The sequence below is a fragment of the Labeo rohita genome, chromosome 24, assembly GCF_022985175.1.
Source record: "Labeo rohita strain BAU-BD-2019 chromosome 24, IGBB_LRoh.1.0, whole genome shotgun sequence".
Taxonomy (NCBI): Eukaryota; Metazoa; Chordata; class Actinopteri; order Cypriniformes; family Cyprinidae; genus Labeo; species Labeo rohita.
Window position 1 is genome coordinate 14,991,253 of NC_066892.1, and position 15,055 is coordinate 15,006,307.

The 15,055-nt window shown below is 32.5% G+C and overlaps 1 protein-coding gene across 6 annotated transcripts in view; it reads right to left on the reverse strand.

Annotated features, from left to right (window-relative positions):
- sulf1 (sulfatase 1) overlaps nt 1–15,055 on the reverse strand; it is a 128,334-nt gene that overhangs the window by 14,115 nt on the left and 99,164 nt on the right. For all 6 annotated transcript variants that reach the window (XM_051098693.1, XM_051098692.1, XM_051098694.1 and 3 more), the window contains 6 exons: nt 11,452–11,621; nt 7,924–8,074; nt 7,652–7,827; nt 5,841–5,969; nt 5,479–5,535; nt 964–1,099 (listed from right to left, as the gene is read on the reverse strand). In XM_051098693.1, the coding sequence (XP_050954650.1) occupies nt 964–1,099; nt 5,479–5,535; nt 5,841–5,969; nt 7,652–7,827; nt 7,924–8,074; nt 11,452–11,621 (819 nt within the window). The remainder of the gene's footprint in view (nt 1–963; nt 1,100–5,478; nt 5,536–5,840; nt 5,970–7,651; nt 7,828–7,923; nt 8,075–11,451; nt 11,622–15,055) is intronic.

Sequence of the window (15,055 nt, forward strand, 5' to 3'; positions counted from 1 at the left end):
ATATAGTAAAACTGGATTAAAGTGAAATATTATTACAATTTAAAATAACAGTTTGCTTTCTAATTTAATATATTTAAGCATTTTATTCATTCGTGTGATGGAAAAACTGAATTTTCAGCAGACATTACTTGAGTCAGTGTCAGTATCAATTCTATACATAATCATTCTATAAATACACTTTTTTTTTGTCTTCCACTGTGCAAAATCTGTTGTTTAAAGTGAACATAAAATTTCAGTAATTTAACCTACTTTTAAACTAAGATGAGAGGCTTGTATTAAAAAAAGCAAATGGCCTCACTCTGACTTCATGTCGAATTTAATAAAGACGTCAGGTTTATTCATAAAAACATGTTAGGATCTTTCTTCAAAACGACTTCTTCAGTTTTTTGCTGGCAGGTGACTGGACTAAAATGCGAAGACTGAAACCCATGTGTTATTCCAACAGCTTTTCTGCATTCAATCAAATTTCCAGACAAAGTGTTGCAGGCAAACACTTAACTTGACCATAAAAAGAATCTGGTTTGCATTACTGCAGTCCTTGAAATACTGTCTGCATTTACGCTACCTGAAATTGTACCAATTTGTAATGTTCAGCTTTCTCTGATTCATTGCCATGCCACAGAGGGTCTGGTGGAGCAGGCACACACTGTGCTGATGAAAGAAAACTATAACCAATCTCCAATTATCCTTAATTCGTGGTAAATATCGGTTTCAATTACAGTGGCACCACTCGTAAGACTTCGACTGTGAGCCGCACGCTCCAATCTCTGGTTTCGTGGTAAAGGTGCAAATGAATGTGTTCAATCATCATTTAAGTTTGGGGCAAAAATCATGTCTTAGGGCGTAAACACCAAAGTAAGGTAAACAAGGTCCAGGATGTTTGAGAGCAAACATTGTGCATATGTGTGCAAATTCCTAATATATACAGAGAGAGTAGATGCATGTGTGTATTTGAGTTTATACCTGTCCTGGTTGTTCGCAGGGCGTCTGATACTCTGCCTGCTGACACACCTCCTTTAGCTTCTTGTATTTTGGTAAGCTGTTGGAGTGTTGTGTGTTCAGGTTGCCTCCTGAGTCATCTTTCTTGCGCAGGATTTTGCTGGAATGACAAATGTGCTTTGGTGAGTTGCTAGGCCACGCTTTAAAGTTTCAAAAGCCTGGAAAGCACAGCCGTCCCACCCAGGTCAGCATCTCATAACTAATGTGCGGAGAGCATTATAACTTTAATCGCACACAAACAACAGTGTGACCGGGATTCCTCTGGAGATATCCGTCCTAGTTACCTAGCTGTAGTTGGTTCTATTAGACTGTACTTAAGACCTAAAAATGAAAATTTGCTCAATGTATTGAAAAATTGTAAATAGTTAATAGTGAGAAATGGTCACCAAATTAAAAATGTAACTGTTTTGTTTCTTCATCACAGAAGATTTTAGAGATATTTAGCATTACATCACTTACTCACCAATGGATACTTTGCATTAAATGGGTGCCGTCAGAATGAGAACAGCTGACAAAAATGTGACAAATCCACACGACTCCAGTCCACCAATTCACATCTTGAAGTGATGAAGTTGTATAAAGTTGTATTTTTTTAAGAAACAAATCCAGCATTAAGGCATTTTAACTGTTGCTTCTGGCCAAAATACCAATCCATAATCATTTATGACGCTTCCTCTGGTGAAAAAGTTCATTTTCTGTTGTTCTTTCACATCGAAATCCACAGATGCATTTATTTTAAAATGTTTTTGCTTGTAAACAGTGCTTAATCTCTGCATATTTCTCTCCTGAGTTAGATAAATTGACGTCTTAATAATGGATTTGTTCATTACAAACATGCAGCTTGTGGATTATTTTCATTACTTGTGGTATATTGTAATGTTTTATTAGCTGTTTGGCTTCTCATTCTGACAGCGCCCATTTGCTGCAGAGGATCCACTGACGAACAAGTGACGTAATGCTAAATTTCTCCTAATCCAGGGTTCGTTAAGGGTTTTGTATTTGTGCATACTTTCTTTCTTTTTTCTTTTTGTTTTCCTGATTGCACTGCCTTGATGCTTTCTTCTGTTTAAGGAAAGAAAAAAACAAACAGACAGAAAAAAAAGATTTGTGAAATCGCTCTAAAATCCTGATCTGAAACAAATGATTTGCCATACACGCTCCGAAGTCCCGAACCCACACCGGTCTTACTCGGAACTTCGCATATTGCAAATCATTGGATTTAGATCAGGACTTCAAATCACGTATCGAAAATCATTTGATTTGAATCATTGAATTCGCAACATGATTCACAAACCCATTCCAATCTGATTCGCAAATGATTCACAATATGCAAAGTTCCAATCTAGGTTAAATAGGGATGTCACAATACTCAATACAATATTGAACCGTTTGGTACGACATCCACGGTTCAATACGCTCTTGTGAATTGCGGTTTTTCGGTTTTGTATTTAAATAATTTCCTTGTTTTATTTCTCTCTAAATTTGCTGTGTGCACCCATGATTTCACGTGCTGAGATGAGGAAATGCCTCCCCATTTATATTTGAAAAAGCAACACTTGCAGAGCATCTTCCCTTCTAAAGAAATGCAGTGATAAGCCTTTCTAAACTTGCTGTCCAACAAACAAAATCTCCAGGCTGCAGTTATACCCTTCTATAAAAATCTGAAAAATAATACCTCTCTCAAAAGAAATATTAAGCAGACCTATAATAATCCACACTTTTTCCAGTGTACAGAGGTTTACAGGAGTATTTTGTTGTTAATTAGATGCAAAAAAAAAAAACAAAACCAAAAAAAAAAAACCCCACACACACTGATGTGGCAAGCTATCGGAACCGAACCGAAAACCGTGGTTAAAAACCAAGATACGTATTGAACCGTGAACTAACTGTATTGTTGCATCCCTAAAATGATTTGCGATACGTGATTTGAAGTCCTGATCTGAAACAAATTCTGATTTCCGATTGGAGCACTTCAAAACAGTAAATCATTTTGTGACACAATGGTTTAAAAGAGTTTCGAAAAGCTCAGTTTCACCCATCACTGCGTGCTTTTTGAAATCATTACGAACAATGTTGAAATTTAAAAATGAATGGCTCTTTTAATTTGATCTGGTTTTGTTTAGTGAACCACTTGAAATGAACAACCGATGTCACGAGTTTGAATCAATCAGAGCAGTTCCAGCGTAAATTAATTGATTTGGTTCATCTGTTACTCTTTTTTTTGTCTTCTACTACTAGTACTACTCCTGGCTTAGCTTGCTAGTTTTCTGACATAAACTGAAAGCCAAAAAAGGTATAATTTTTTTTTTTTCAAATGTGTAAACTTGTGTGAAAAGATATGTGCTTATTGAAACAATTAAATACTTATTACATAGATACATTGTCTTTCAATACTTCAAACACTTTTTAAGTACCTCTTCAGGAATATTGCTATTTTCAAGGATTTTCCATTTCAAAAAAGTCAAATTCAAATACTTTAAGCACTTCAAGCACGTTGTATGAACCCTGCAAATCTGTTCCTATGATGAAACAAACTCACCTACATCTTGGATGCCCTGAGAGTAAGTACATTTTTACAAATTTGTATTTTGTGTGAATTATTCTTTTAAAGGAGAAGTCCACTTCCAGAACAAAAAAATACAGATAATGTACTCACCCCCTTGTCATCCAAGACATCCAAGATGTTCACGTCTTTCTTTCTTCAGTCGTGAAGAAATTATGTTTTTTGAGGAAAACATTTCAGGGTTTTTCTCCATATAATGGACTTCTATGGTGCCCCGAGTTTGAACTTCCAAAATGCAGTTTAAATCACCCTTAACAAAAAAACTTAAAAACAGCGATATAGGATGATTTTGAAGTTGAGGGAGAACATGAGAAGGAAGTTTTTCGACATACCCTAACTGTCATGAACCGGAAAAAACAGAGTTCAGGCAGAGCAAGGCAAGACGAGCGTTTGACGTTAAAAAGTATATAAACTGTATTATTTTTATGAAAATAGCCGATCGTTTCGCTAGATAAGACCCTTCTTTCTCGGCTGGGATCGTTTACAACCGCATTTGGGATCATTTGAAGCCCCATTTAAACTGCATTTTGGAAGTTCAAACTCGGGGCACCATAGAAGTCCATTATATGGAGAAAAATGCTGAAATGTTTTCCTCTAAAAACAATTTCTTTACAACCAAAGAAAGAAAGACATGAACATCTTGGATGTCTTGGATGACAAGGGGGTGAGTACATTATCTGTATTTTTTTGTTCTAGAAGTGAACTTCTTTAAGCCCCACCAATCCATAAAAAGGCTGACAGAGCTTAAAAATCTACTGATTCTGATAGTCTAGACAAGATATGAACACAGTCCATCAAAAAGCATGAATTAAAGCATTTTATGAAATTCAATAATACATATTTAATTGTTCATGCTCATTTAGCCTATTTTTACATTTAAAAATGAGCTCTGCCATCATCTGACACTCATTTAAAATTTGGGTTTTCATTTTTTAAAATATAAAGAGCTGGAACGCCATTACGAATCATTCCGGCCCAAATTAACCTCCGCCAGTAAGGGAAATGAAGTGTTCTGCATGATTTCACCACATCTGATTAATGAAGTAGCTGCTAAATCTGACTTCTCACAAAATGAGGGCTGTCGTGACCGTGCAAAACAGGTTGAGTTAATGGCATTTTGGTATAAACACACTTCGAGTCCGCGGTCTGGCTTTATACGCAACGGTTACTGAGTCACGGAAGCAACAGCCGGCACTGATCAACGATGTGCTTTATGATTGCCCCATTCCTGAGAAACCTCCTTCACTTCGCCTTAAGCAGAAACAAAGCACGGGTTGACTGTGGGAGCAGTAATACGTCGTTACGCAGACTGACAGCTCCCTATGAGTGACACGAGGAATGCGAGTGCCCACGGCCACAGATACAACACATAGAGATGGCCGTACAAAGGCTGCGCGAGTTAAATAGGGTAACCTCAATACCATACCTACATTCCTCACATCAGTCACAGAAATCAAGGGAAACGCTATGCTTATGTATCAAGTTTGAGTCTGATACCACAGGTAATATCATATATTTCCCCTGGGGAAGGATTTTTTGTGTTGTGAGGGTCCTAGGTTACTGAAACATATATGATAATGAGAGTCTAAAAAGCTGGCATTTGAATAGTTGAGCTCCTGAGAGCATACGTCTAATCTTGTGGTAATTTGGATAAACAAGAACATTATTGTGATATTTTCCCAGATTTTTAGGTGAACTTGAACCGGGACACGTCTAGGAAGAAGGATGTTTGTGCAATGGAATCCTAAAATCATAACACGTACTTCTGATCTTATCTTTTGGCGATTTTACAGTGAAATTCTGGACGGGTTTGAAAAGCCTCCCGTACGAAATAAATCAATTCTAATTTATTTCGCACATTCTGCTGTGATCTTATAGTATGATTGAGAAAGAAGAGGGGATGATGTTTGCCTTACCCCCGCTCCACGAGGAATGTGTCCCTCCAGACTTTGGGTTTCCGGTTGGGTTTGAATCTGCAATAGGAAAACACAAATATTTTATTTCGCTCTCCGTCTTTGTGTCGTTTGCATACCATAAGCAGATGTTTAGCTTGGCCTGAATTATGACACCTTGATCTGCTCAACATCTCCTGCCATCATGAGTGGCAGCGACCCCAGAGCACTTCCAGCGCTCTTTACCTGCCAGAAACCCCTTATAAATGAACTCCAAATGTTCACGAACCGTTAAACTCAACTTAATTGAATTAAAAGCAATAAACAGATACTACGCAACCATTTATCACACTGGGAATGTGTTTTATGGAAAGGATTTAGCTCACCTATTCCCAGTCTTTTCCTGCTCCAGAAGCTTCAGGACAGATTTGCCATCCATATCAGGTGGAGTGTCCAGGCCAGCTATGTCCAGGATTGTGGGTGCGAGATCAATGTTTAGCACAAGATGGTTGTTCCTATGAAGTAATACAGATTATATTAAATTATATTACATTATATTGTTGATAACTAATATCGCAAATGCATACATGAATTTATATATTTTGTTTTCATATTTAAAAATAAATACATAAAAATTGCATATTAAAATGTGTATTATTCCACATTACATTGCTAATATTATATTAATATTATATATATTATAAAATTATGAGCAATATGTATAGTGCATTCACATACAGTGTACAGTTTATGTTTAAATATATAAAATATAAATATATACATTAATGATTATATAAATACATTTTCAAAAGAGTGAAACATTAAATATACATTTAAATTCATTTAATATAATATTATAATATTATATATATATATATATATATATATATATATATATATATATATATATACATACACACACACACACACACACACACAATTTTTAAATGTGTAAATTTAATACATTTTAAATAGGGTATTTAATTTTAATAAATATCTAAATGTATGAATTAATATAAATACATAAAACAAACAAATAATATATTAATTAAAATATAAAAATGTAATTTAATATATTATCATTTATGTGTAAATTTAATACATTTTTATTTGTTAAATAGGTTATTTAATTTTAACAAATATCTAAATATTTAAATTAATATAAATACATACAACATAAATATAAATCAATATATAAATTGATATAAAAACATACAAATATATAATTTAATATATATAAAAATTTTGTGTATAATTTAATTCATTTATATTTTTGTAAACAGAGTATTTAATTTGAATAAATATCTAAATATACAAATAAATATATATACATAAAATATTAAAATATATTAATTTATATATTTGTGTGAAAATAAAAAAATGTGCATAACACTATAATGTAATGCTAGTAAATAAAAATATACTGATTAACTAATATTCACATCTCAAATTTAATAAAAGTATGAAATTGCATATGTGCATTACACTACATATATATATATACATATATATATATATATATATATATATATATATATATATATATATAATATATATATATATATATATATATATATATATATATATATATATATATATATATATATATATATATATATATATATATATATATATATATATATATAAATACTCTTTTTAAAATAAAAATTGATGACTTTTTTTATATATATTTTTATATATTTTTTTTATATATATATATATATATATATATATATATATATATATATATATATATATATGTATATGTATATGTATATATATATATATATATATATATATACACACATATATATATATATATATATATATATAAAATATATAAAAATATATATAAAAAATGTCATCAATTTTTATTTTTAAAAAGAGTATTTAATTTGAATAAATATCTAAATAATTAATTTGTATAAATACAAAAATATATAAATGAATATATTTTAATGTGCGAAAATTGCAAAATGTGCATTATACTATAATATAATGCTCCTATATAAAAATGTTAATATTCAAATACATAACTTGTATATAAATATATTCATATATATAATTATTTTAAATAATATAAATAATTTAATACATTTTTATTAATTATTTATTTTCTTTTTTTTTTTTTTTATAATTAGTGTATTAAATTTTAATACAGAAACATACATGCTTTTCAAACAGAAGTTGCTTTTACCTCGCCCCTGGTTCCACATTTGGACCTCTGACAAAAAACGGCACTCTGATGTCAAAATCGTAGGGCATGGACTTCCCCTTGACCAGGCCAAACTGTCCAATGTGGTAACCATGATCAGCTGTGTAAATGATATAGGTATTATCCAGCTCCCCTGTGTCGACCAGGACATTATATATCTGTAACGCAAAGCAAACCCACACATTTCCTTTCCATTCATAAACAAAGTCTGTTAAAAATCCAGAATTTGAAGAAGGAACGCGTAAACCACTGACCTTTTCCACAGAGTCATCTACAGACATCAGCGTCTGGAGCCTCTTCCTGTGCAGGTAGTTGGTGAACTCCATGTGAATGGGCTTCATGGGGCCGGTGTACTGCATGATCCAGTGCTTATCCATGTTCGGCGCGTAGTTATAGCTGGGAGTTCTGCGTGAATAAGCACAACACGCTACTGTGAGGAAAACATGCACCTGTCTGCCATTTCACAAGCACTTGCGGTTGTTGGAGTTGCCTGTTGTATAACATACTTGACAAGCATCAATAATAGAGCAGTCGCCCTCCCCGTCTACGGAAACGTACTAATTCTCCTCGCTAGGTGTTTATCTTGGGCTCGCTCTCCATCTCTCCTCACACCATGCTGAGAGTCTCAGGGTTTCTTGGCAGCGTTTAATCGTTTGAGGGTTGGCACATGCGTAAGAAAAATAATAGCTTCCCCAGCCTTCGGGCCCAAAATAAAGTTTGTAATAAGTCCAGCAACGACAGGGCTATAAGTCATTTGCATTTGAAGTGGAGAATAAAAAGCTGGGTAAACAGGAGGCTGCGGACTTGTTTGTGGAGCTAAGGCTACGAGATGGCCACCTGTTGACTGCAGTTGGCCTCTCTCCACAGCTGAAAGACACGGCCTTCCTTCGCTTTCCAGACCAGGCTCTTGTGCCTGGTGTCATAATGAGTGATGGCCACAGGAAAGCTCCATTCTGTCTGAGTGGACGGCTTCTGCCCTCTCCTCCTCGGTCCGCCTTTGTCCGCTCGCTGAACTCTTCACCCAGCTACTGAGGCACGCTAATATACCGCACAAAAGAAACCTGGCTTTTCGCATAGGTAGAGCAAATTTGGAATTTGGAGGTCAAAGGATGGAATTAGTCCAGATTCGACACCTGTCACAAAGGAGGGTAGAGAATGTTTGTCTTTGAGATGAAATACTCTTGTGTAGTTTCTGTTAGGAATTACCACAAGAACCATCAAGAGTTTCATAAATCTCTCTCAGCACTCTTTTTTTTTTTTTTTAAATAAAATAAAATAAAATAAAATAAAATAAAATAAAATAAAATAAAATAAAATAAAAGATTATTGGTATCAATTACCACTTTAAAAAGCTGACAGGCTTACACAACTTTTCTTCCAAACTAGCACGAAAAACAGCTTTATTGAACTTTTAGATGATGACTCTAGCATGGTTACCTAGTACGATCTTCTATTCTATTATTTTTATTATGATACTATTCTATTATTCTATTATTATTTCTATTAACATTAAAGAAAGTATAGTTTCTAAAATAAATAAATTAAATAAAAATATAATAGTACCAAAAGTATCAAAAGTTTAAATTATGTATTAAATTATTAATATTTTACTTCTTCAATAAATATAAATAAAATATAAAAAATACAAAGAATAGCCTATAAAATAAAAATATAAAATATATAAATTAAATTTATTAATTTATTTTAATTCAGTGAAATAACTAATTAATAAATATTTATGTATGTATTTATCATTATTAAGCACATAACTATTGTAGAATATAAAAGAATATGCAAATTTAATATTAAAATAAACACGCAAAATAAACAAAAGTAAATACATAAGTAAATAAGTTAAATTAAAGGAATAAACATACTAAAGCATTAATATTTAAATATAAATATTTAAAATATGTATCAGTTTATTCATATTAAACTCCTTCAGCAAATTATAAATAAAATATAACAAACAGACAAAGTAGTCTATAAAATAAATAAAAACAAATTACATTTTGCATTTATACACTTTAGTAAAATATAAATAAATACAAAATATAAAAGTAAACATTTATTTATTAAATTATTAATTACATATTATAACTGTAGTAGAATATAAATATGTAATACAAATAAATGCGCAAATAAAAAAAAAAAAAAAACACATAAGAACAGAAAAAAATAAAATAAGCAAAAATATAATAAAGTAAAATATAAATATTTAACCTATGGATAAATTTATTCATAAATACTGACAAGGTACAGTCTATAAAAATATACTAAATAAAATATAAATTAAATGTATTCATGCTTTACTAAAATATAGTTACTTATAATTAGTAAAATAGTAAAATATAAAAGAATAAAAAATATAAAAGTAAATAAAAATGTATTTTTAATAATATTTAAATATTTATTATTAATTACATATAACTAGAAGAAAATAAATAAACGTGTAATACAAACACGTAAAATAAACATTCAAAATAAAAAATATATATATAGTTAAAGTAATAAAAAGTATATAATAAAGTAAAATATAAATATTTAAATTATAAAGTATAAATAAAATAAAACATACTGACAAAGTAAAAATAAAAATATACATTAAATGTATTAATTTTATAAAAATATATATATATATATAATATAAAAGTAAATAAATATTCATTAATTAAATAAATATAATACCTGTAGTAAAATATAAATATATAAATATTTAAAACAAATACGTAAAATAAACGTTTGTTGTAAACAAACAAACAAACAAAGTTAGTAATGTCCTTGAAGCGATATTTTTTATTTTTATATTTACCTTTCTATTTTTGGTTGAGCACCTTATTTCTGTTTTTTGGATGCGTGCGCTTTTGTTCTTTATTACGCCGCTGATAAATAATAAACCCCAAAAAGTGTCTGAAACCCTGCTGCATCACTCCAGAATGCAACCTGCGCCTGCCATCTGTTTCCCTGTTCATTTGGCACAACTTGCCAGGCAACCCTTTCGGCACCAGAGCGACTTGCCAGCCGATGTGAACCTTGGGGTATCCAAGTGTGATCCATTCAGAGCCCATCCACTTAAAAAGATATTAATAACACAAAAGGGTCTTCTAAGACAAAGCATTCCCCAAACCTACATAGTGAAAGGCATGATTGATATGAGAAGAGCCAGAATGTTGTGTAGGAAGACAGATAGGCCCGAGGGACAAAAGTGCGATGTCGCCCTGACCAGAATCCTGACATGCCTGGGATGTTAAGGACTTGGAGATGGATGGCCTGTTGCCACAGCACTGTTTGTGGAATAGGAACCTAGCCACGAAACTGATGATAGTGCAGTGAACCCATCAAGGTCTTGGCACCCGAGTGAGGACCATAAAAATCTCATCCCCCATCATCTTACTTGGCATGTGCCAGAACGTTACTTGGATGATAAATCACTTTAGTTTCATGGTGGTAGTGTCATGTGTGAGGAGTCTAATTTTAATGGCACGTCCAAATATATGAGGCCACAAAAATTCCTAAAGCTACAAACTTATATTTACCTGCAAGCTAAATTATAATGGTTTAAAATTTATAGGAAAATGATCTACTTGGAATGCTACTGTTCTTACAAAAATGTGTCCCTTGAAATATCCTATTATAAATACATACAGAACAATAAAAATATCTAGACTCAACAATTCAAACGCCAGCAGGGATTTGGCTCTCGCACAGGATAGACTGGGTTCAGTGGAGTTCATCGTTGTCGCTCTAGCAGAGTTTAACTGAATGTTCAGGGAGTCACTCACATGTGCTGGGAAGCGTTTGGGAAGAGCTCCGAGTACTGCGGGGCTGAATCCTCCGGGCCGTGAGGTGCTGCATGACTGATCACCATCATCACCGGCCGATGCGGGTACATGCGCTTGGACATTTGGAAGTAGTTGATGCTGTCGTTCGTAATCAGATCAGTGAAGTAGTCCTGGAACAGGAAGAAAAAAAAATCATGCATATAGTATAAAGTGAATGCTCTCCACATGGATATGCTTTCTTTCACAGCTTGAACAAATAATGCAATGGTCAATACGATTTTTTCCCCGTCTATCTATACATTCTGATTTATTTTAATTATTTTATATTCATTTGTATTTTTATTTGAATTTTTAAAATTTGTTTATGAACATAAAAAAAAAATGAATTATCGTTAAAAAATTAAATTGCAATTCATCTAATTTGAATTAAATACACAAATTCTTTGATAAGTATACTTTTCATTTATAAATTAAAATTAAATTTGATCAGGTCAAGGTCAGGTCAAGACAAAATAACTGTCCTGATTTCAATAATCAAAAAAAAGAAGAAAAAAAAAAAAGAGCCTCATTAAAAGAAAAAAAAATCTTGGGCAAGTGGTTTGACAGTCTTATTATTTCTTGGAAATATTTTAACAAAAGCGTCTCACAGCTCGTTCACATTTTCTTAAAGGAAAAAAAAAACAAAAAACAACTTTGGTCAACATGCAAGGAGGAAAAAACCAAAAACAAACAAACAAATGAATAATGATTATTAGATCAGAAGACCCTTAAAACTGCAAATCTGATAAATACAGAAATTTTAAAATATTAATATTAAATTACAGTATTAGTATTAAAACAATTTTTTATCATTTTACAATTTTATATAGGTAATAAATAATTTATTTAATAATTTTTAATTTTATTTATATAATAATTGAAATAATATATTTATTTATTTCATTTTATTTAATTTTTAGTTGGTTAGTTCTGGATGTAAAATATCATGTGTTACAACTTCCTAAAAGATTCATGAATTCATATTTGTTAAAAAAAAAAAAATAAAAAAAAAATAAATCTTGGGGAAAATTTGGAGGAAAATGTAAGATATTTTAACAATTTTTTTTTTTTTTTTTTTTTTTTTTTTTTTTAAACAAACAAAAAAAAAGTTACTTCTGGATGTAAAATATCATGTGGTACAACTTCCTAAAAACGTTCATGAATTCATATTTGGAATATAAAAAAGTCTCATTAAAAGAAAAAAATCTTATTTATTGGAAATATATATTTAAATATAAATATATTAATATACATTTAAAAATATAATTATGTGTTCAATGTGTATACTGTGTTAAGAATAAGAAAAATTTTACTTTTTACTTGGTTACACTAAACGACATTTAATGTTAATTTCAGCATTTACTAATGCATTAATAAAATCAAAAGTTGTGTTTGTTAACATCAGTTAACTGACTGTGAACTAACATGAACAAATAATGAACGACTATTTTTATCAACTAACATTAACAAAGATTAATAAATAGTGTAATAAATGTATTGTTCATTGTTCATGCATGTTAGTTAATACATTAACTAATGTTAACAAATGTCACCTTACTGTAAAGTGTTGCCACTATATGAAACCGACATTACACACAACAACAGAACTATTGCTATGATGCTCACAACTCTGTATTGAACACGACAAGGGCGTTGACGGCTTCACTCAATGTTAACAGAGGGTCGCAGCCCTCCGTGAGTCTGGTGTTATGACAACACTGAGGTCTCAATCTTACTGCTATGAGGCAGCAGCAGGAATGCGCACAAGGGCTTGGGGGTAAAAATCACGTGATGCTGAAGCCGTAAGCCTTTTGATGGCAGTGCTCCTGGTCTGAGCTGGTTGTGGGAAAGTCTCCACCCTACCCCCACCCTCCCCATCGCTAAAACATGCAGCTACCGGCATCTGTGGGAGTAAAAGTCTTATGGAAGTTATTGTTTAGAGACGTGCTCAGTGGACCTTGCTCCTCAGCATTACAGAAAAAAAAAAACATATCCATGTCATGTCAGGGTCCCTGTTATACAACTAATTGAACCAGCATGTTTGTTTACATTGGAAAACTATACGGAATCATCTTGAACGTTTCAGTGAAAAAGAATTGAAATGTACCTAATACATTAAAGAGCTTGGACTGAAGAAGTATTGATTTGCTTGCTGACTTAAAAGGTACAAAATTTAGGGAAGCATTTCTAGCCAAGATGTTCTTCTAAATCTTCATAGCTCTTGCCTACCTACTGAATCATTGTTAGCATTAAATCTCAACATTTAAACAGGAACATAAACGCTCCTAAGGTTTCCAGGAACCACTTGAACACCTAGCCACAAAGTTTCTGCAAACCTCATGGAGAAACCTTCAGCCTCTTGTGCCTCTCCACATGTGGGTAACTTAACACCTTCATCCAATTCAACAAGCAGGTTACTGACGTCCGAGTAACAGTCCAAACATTTATTTGCTCATCTCTCAGACCAATTTATGCCCAAACCATGAAACCTCAGCACAAATTCCACATTCCCTCAAAAAATGCTACCTGAGAGACAGCAATGAGAGACTCCAAAAGTTTGTTTTGACAGCAGCTCCAAAACAGAGATGGAAGGTGGCCATGTCAAACTAAACTCTTTAAACTTTGATTTTATCACTCTGTTCATATTAACGGTGAGCAAGGATGGCAAAAGTCACTATCACTTCACATTTAGCCATACAGTGAAACTTACTGTAAACCAAGTATCGATTAGTCTAGCCTGGTTTCCAGTAATGAACGTAATATTGCAGCGCACATCCCATCCAATAAATCGCAATAAGCTTTGAGCTTCGTTACTTTTGATATGAAACGAAGTCTTAGATTTAAAATTTTGTCAATTTTATTACAGTATTCAAACAATAAATGCCGTTTTGGTGCTATGTTAATGTGGAGTGACAGATCGCTTGTAGTGCTTCAGTTCTAGAGAAACGAAAGCGGAAAGCGCGAAGCGCAAGATAATGGACCATCTCCTCCGTTTTAATACCAGTTTCAGAACGGAATAAAGATGAATAAACATCCGACAGTATGTTAAAAGAAGGAGTACAGCTCACCGAAATCTGTATCCTGTCTCATGTATTCGCTCAATCACCCTGGTGAAAAAACCAGCATATGCTGGTAGGTATGTTTTGATGCTGGGATGCTGGTTAGATATGTTTTGATGCTGGTTTAAGCTGGTCCTTAGCTGGTTTTTGCTGGTCATGTTGCTGGTCAGGGACCAGCATGAACCAGCAAAGGACCAGCTTAAACCAGCATCAAAACCCACCTAACCAGCATCCCAGCATCAAAACATACCTACCAGCATATGCTGGTTTTTTCACCAGGGCAGGGTTTGAACCGCAGAAAGACGTATAATAGCAGCTTGTAAACAGATGTCATGTAAGGTCACAGAGAAAAACAGTTGGTGACCATAAACTCGTTAGTCAGCTAAAAAAGGGGAGCATTTTGCTAAATATATGCACCATATGACATTATATTTTTTACTGTTCTCCAATGTTTCATTTAATGTTTGAATATGTGTCAAGTTTTTATGACACCCACCATTTAAATT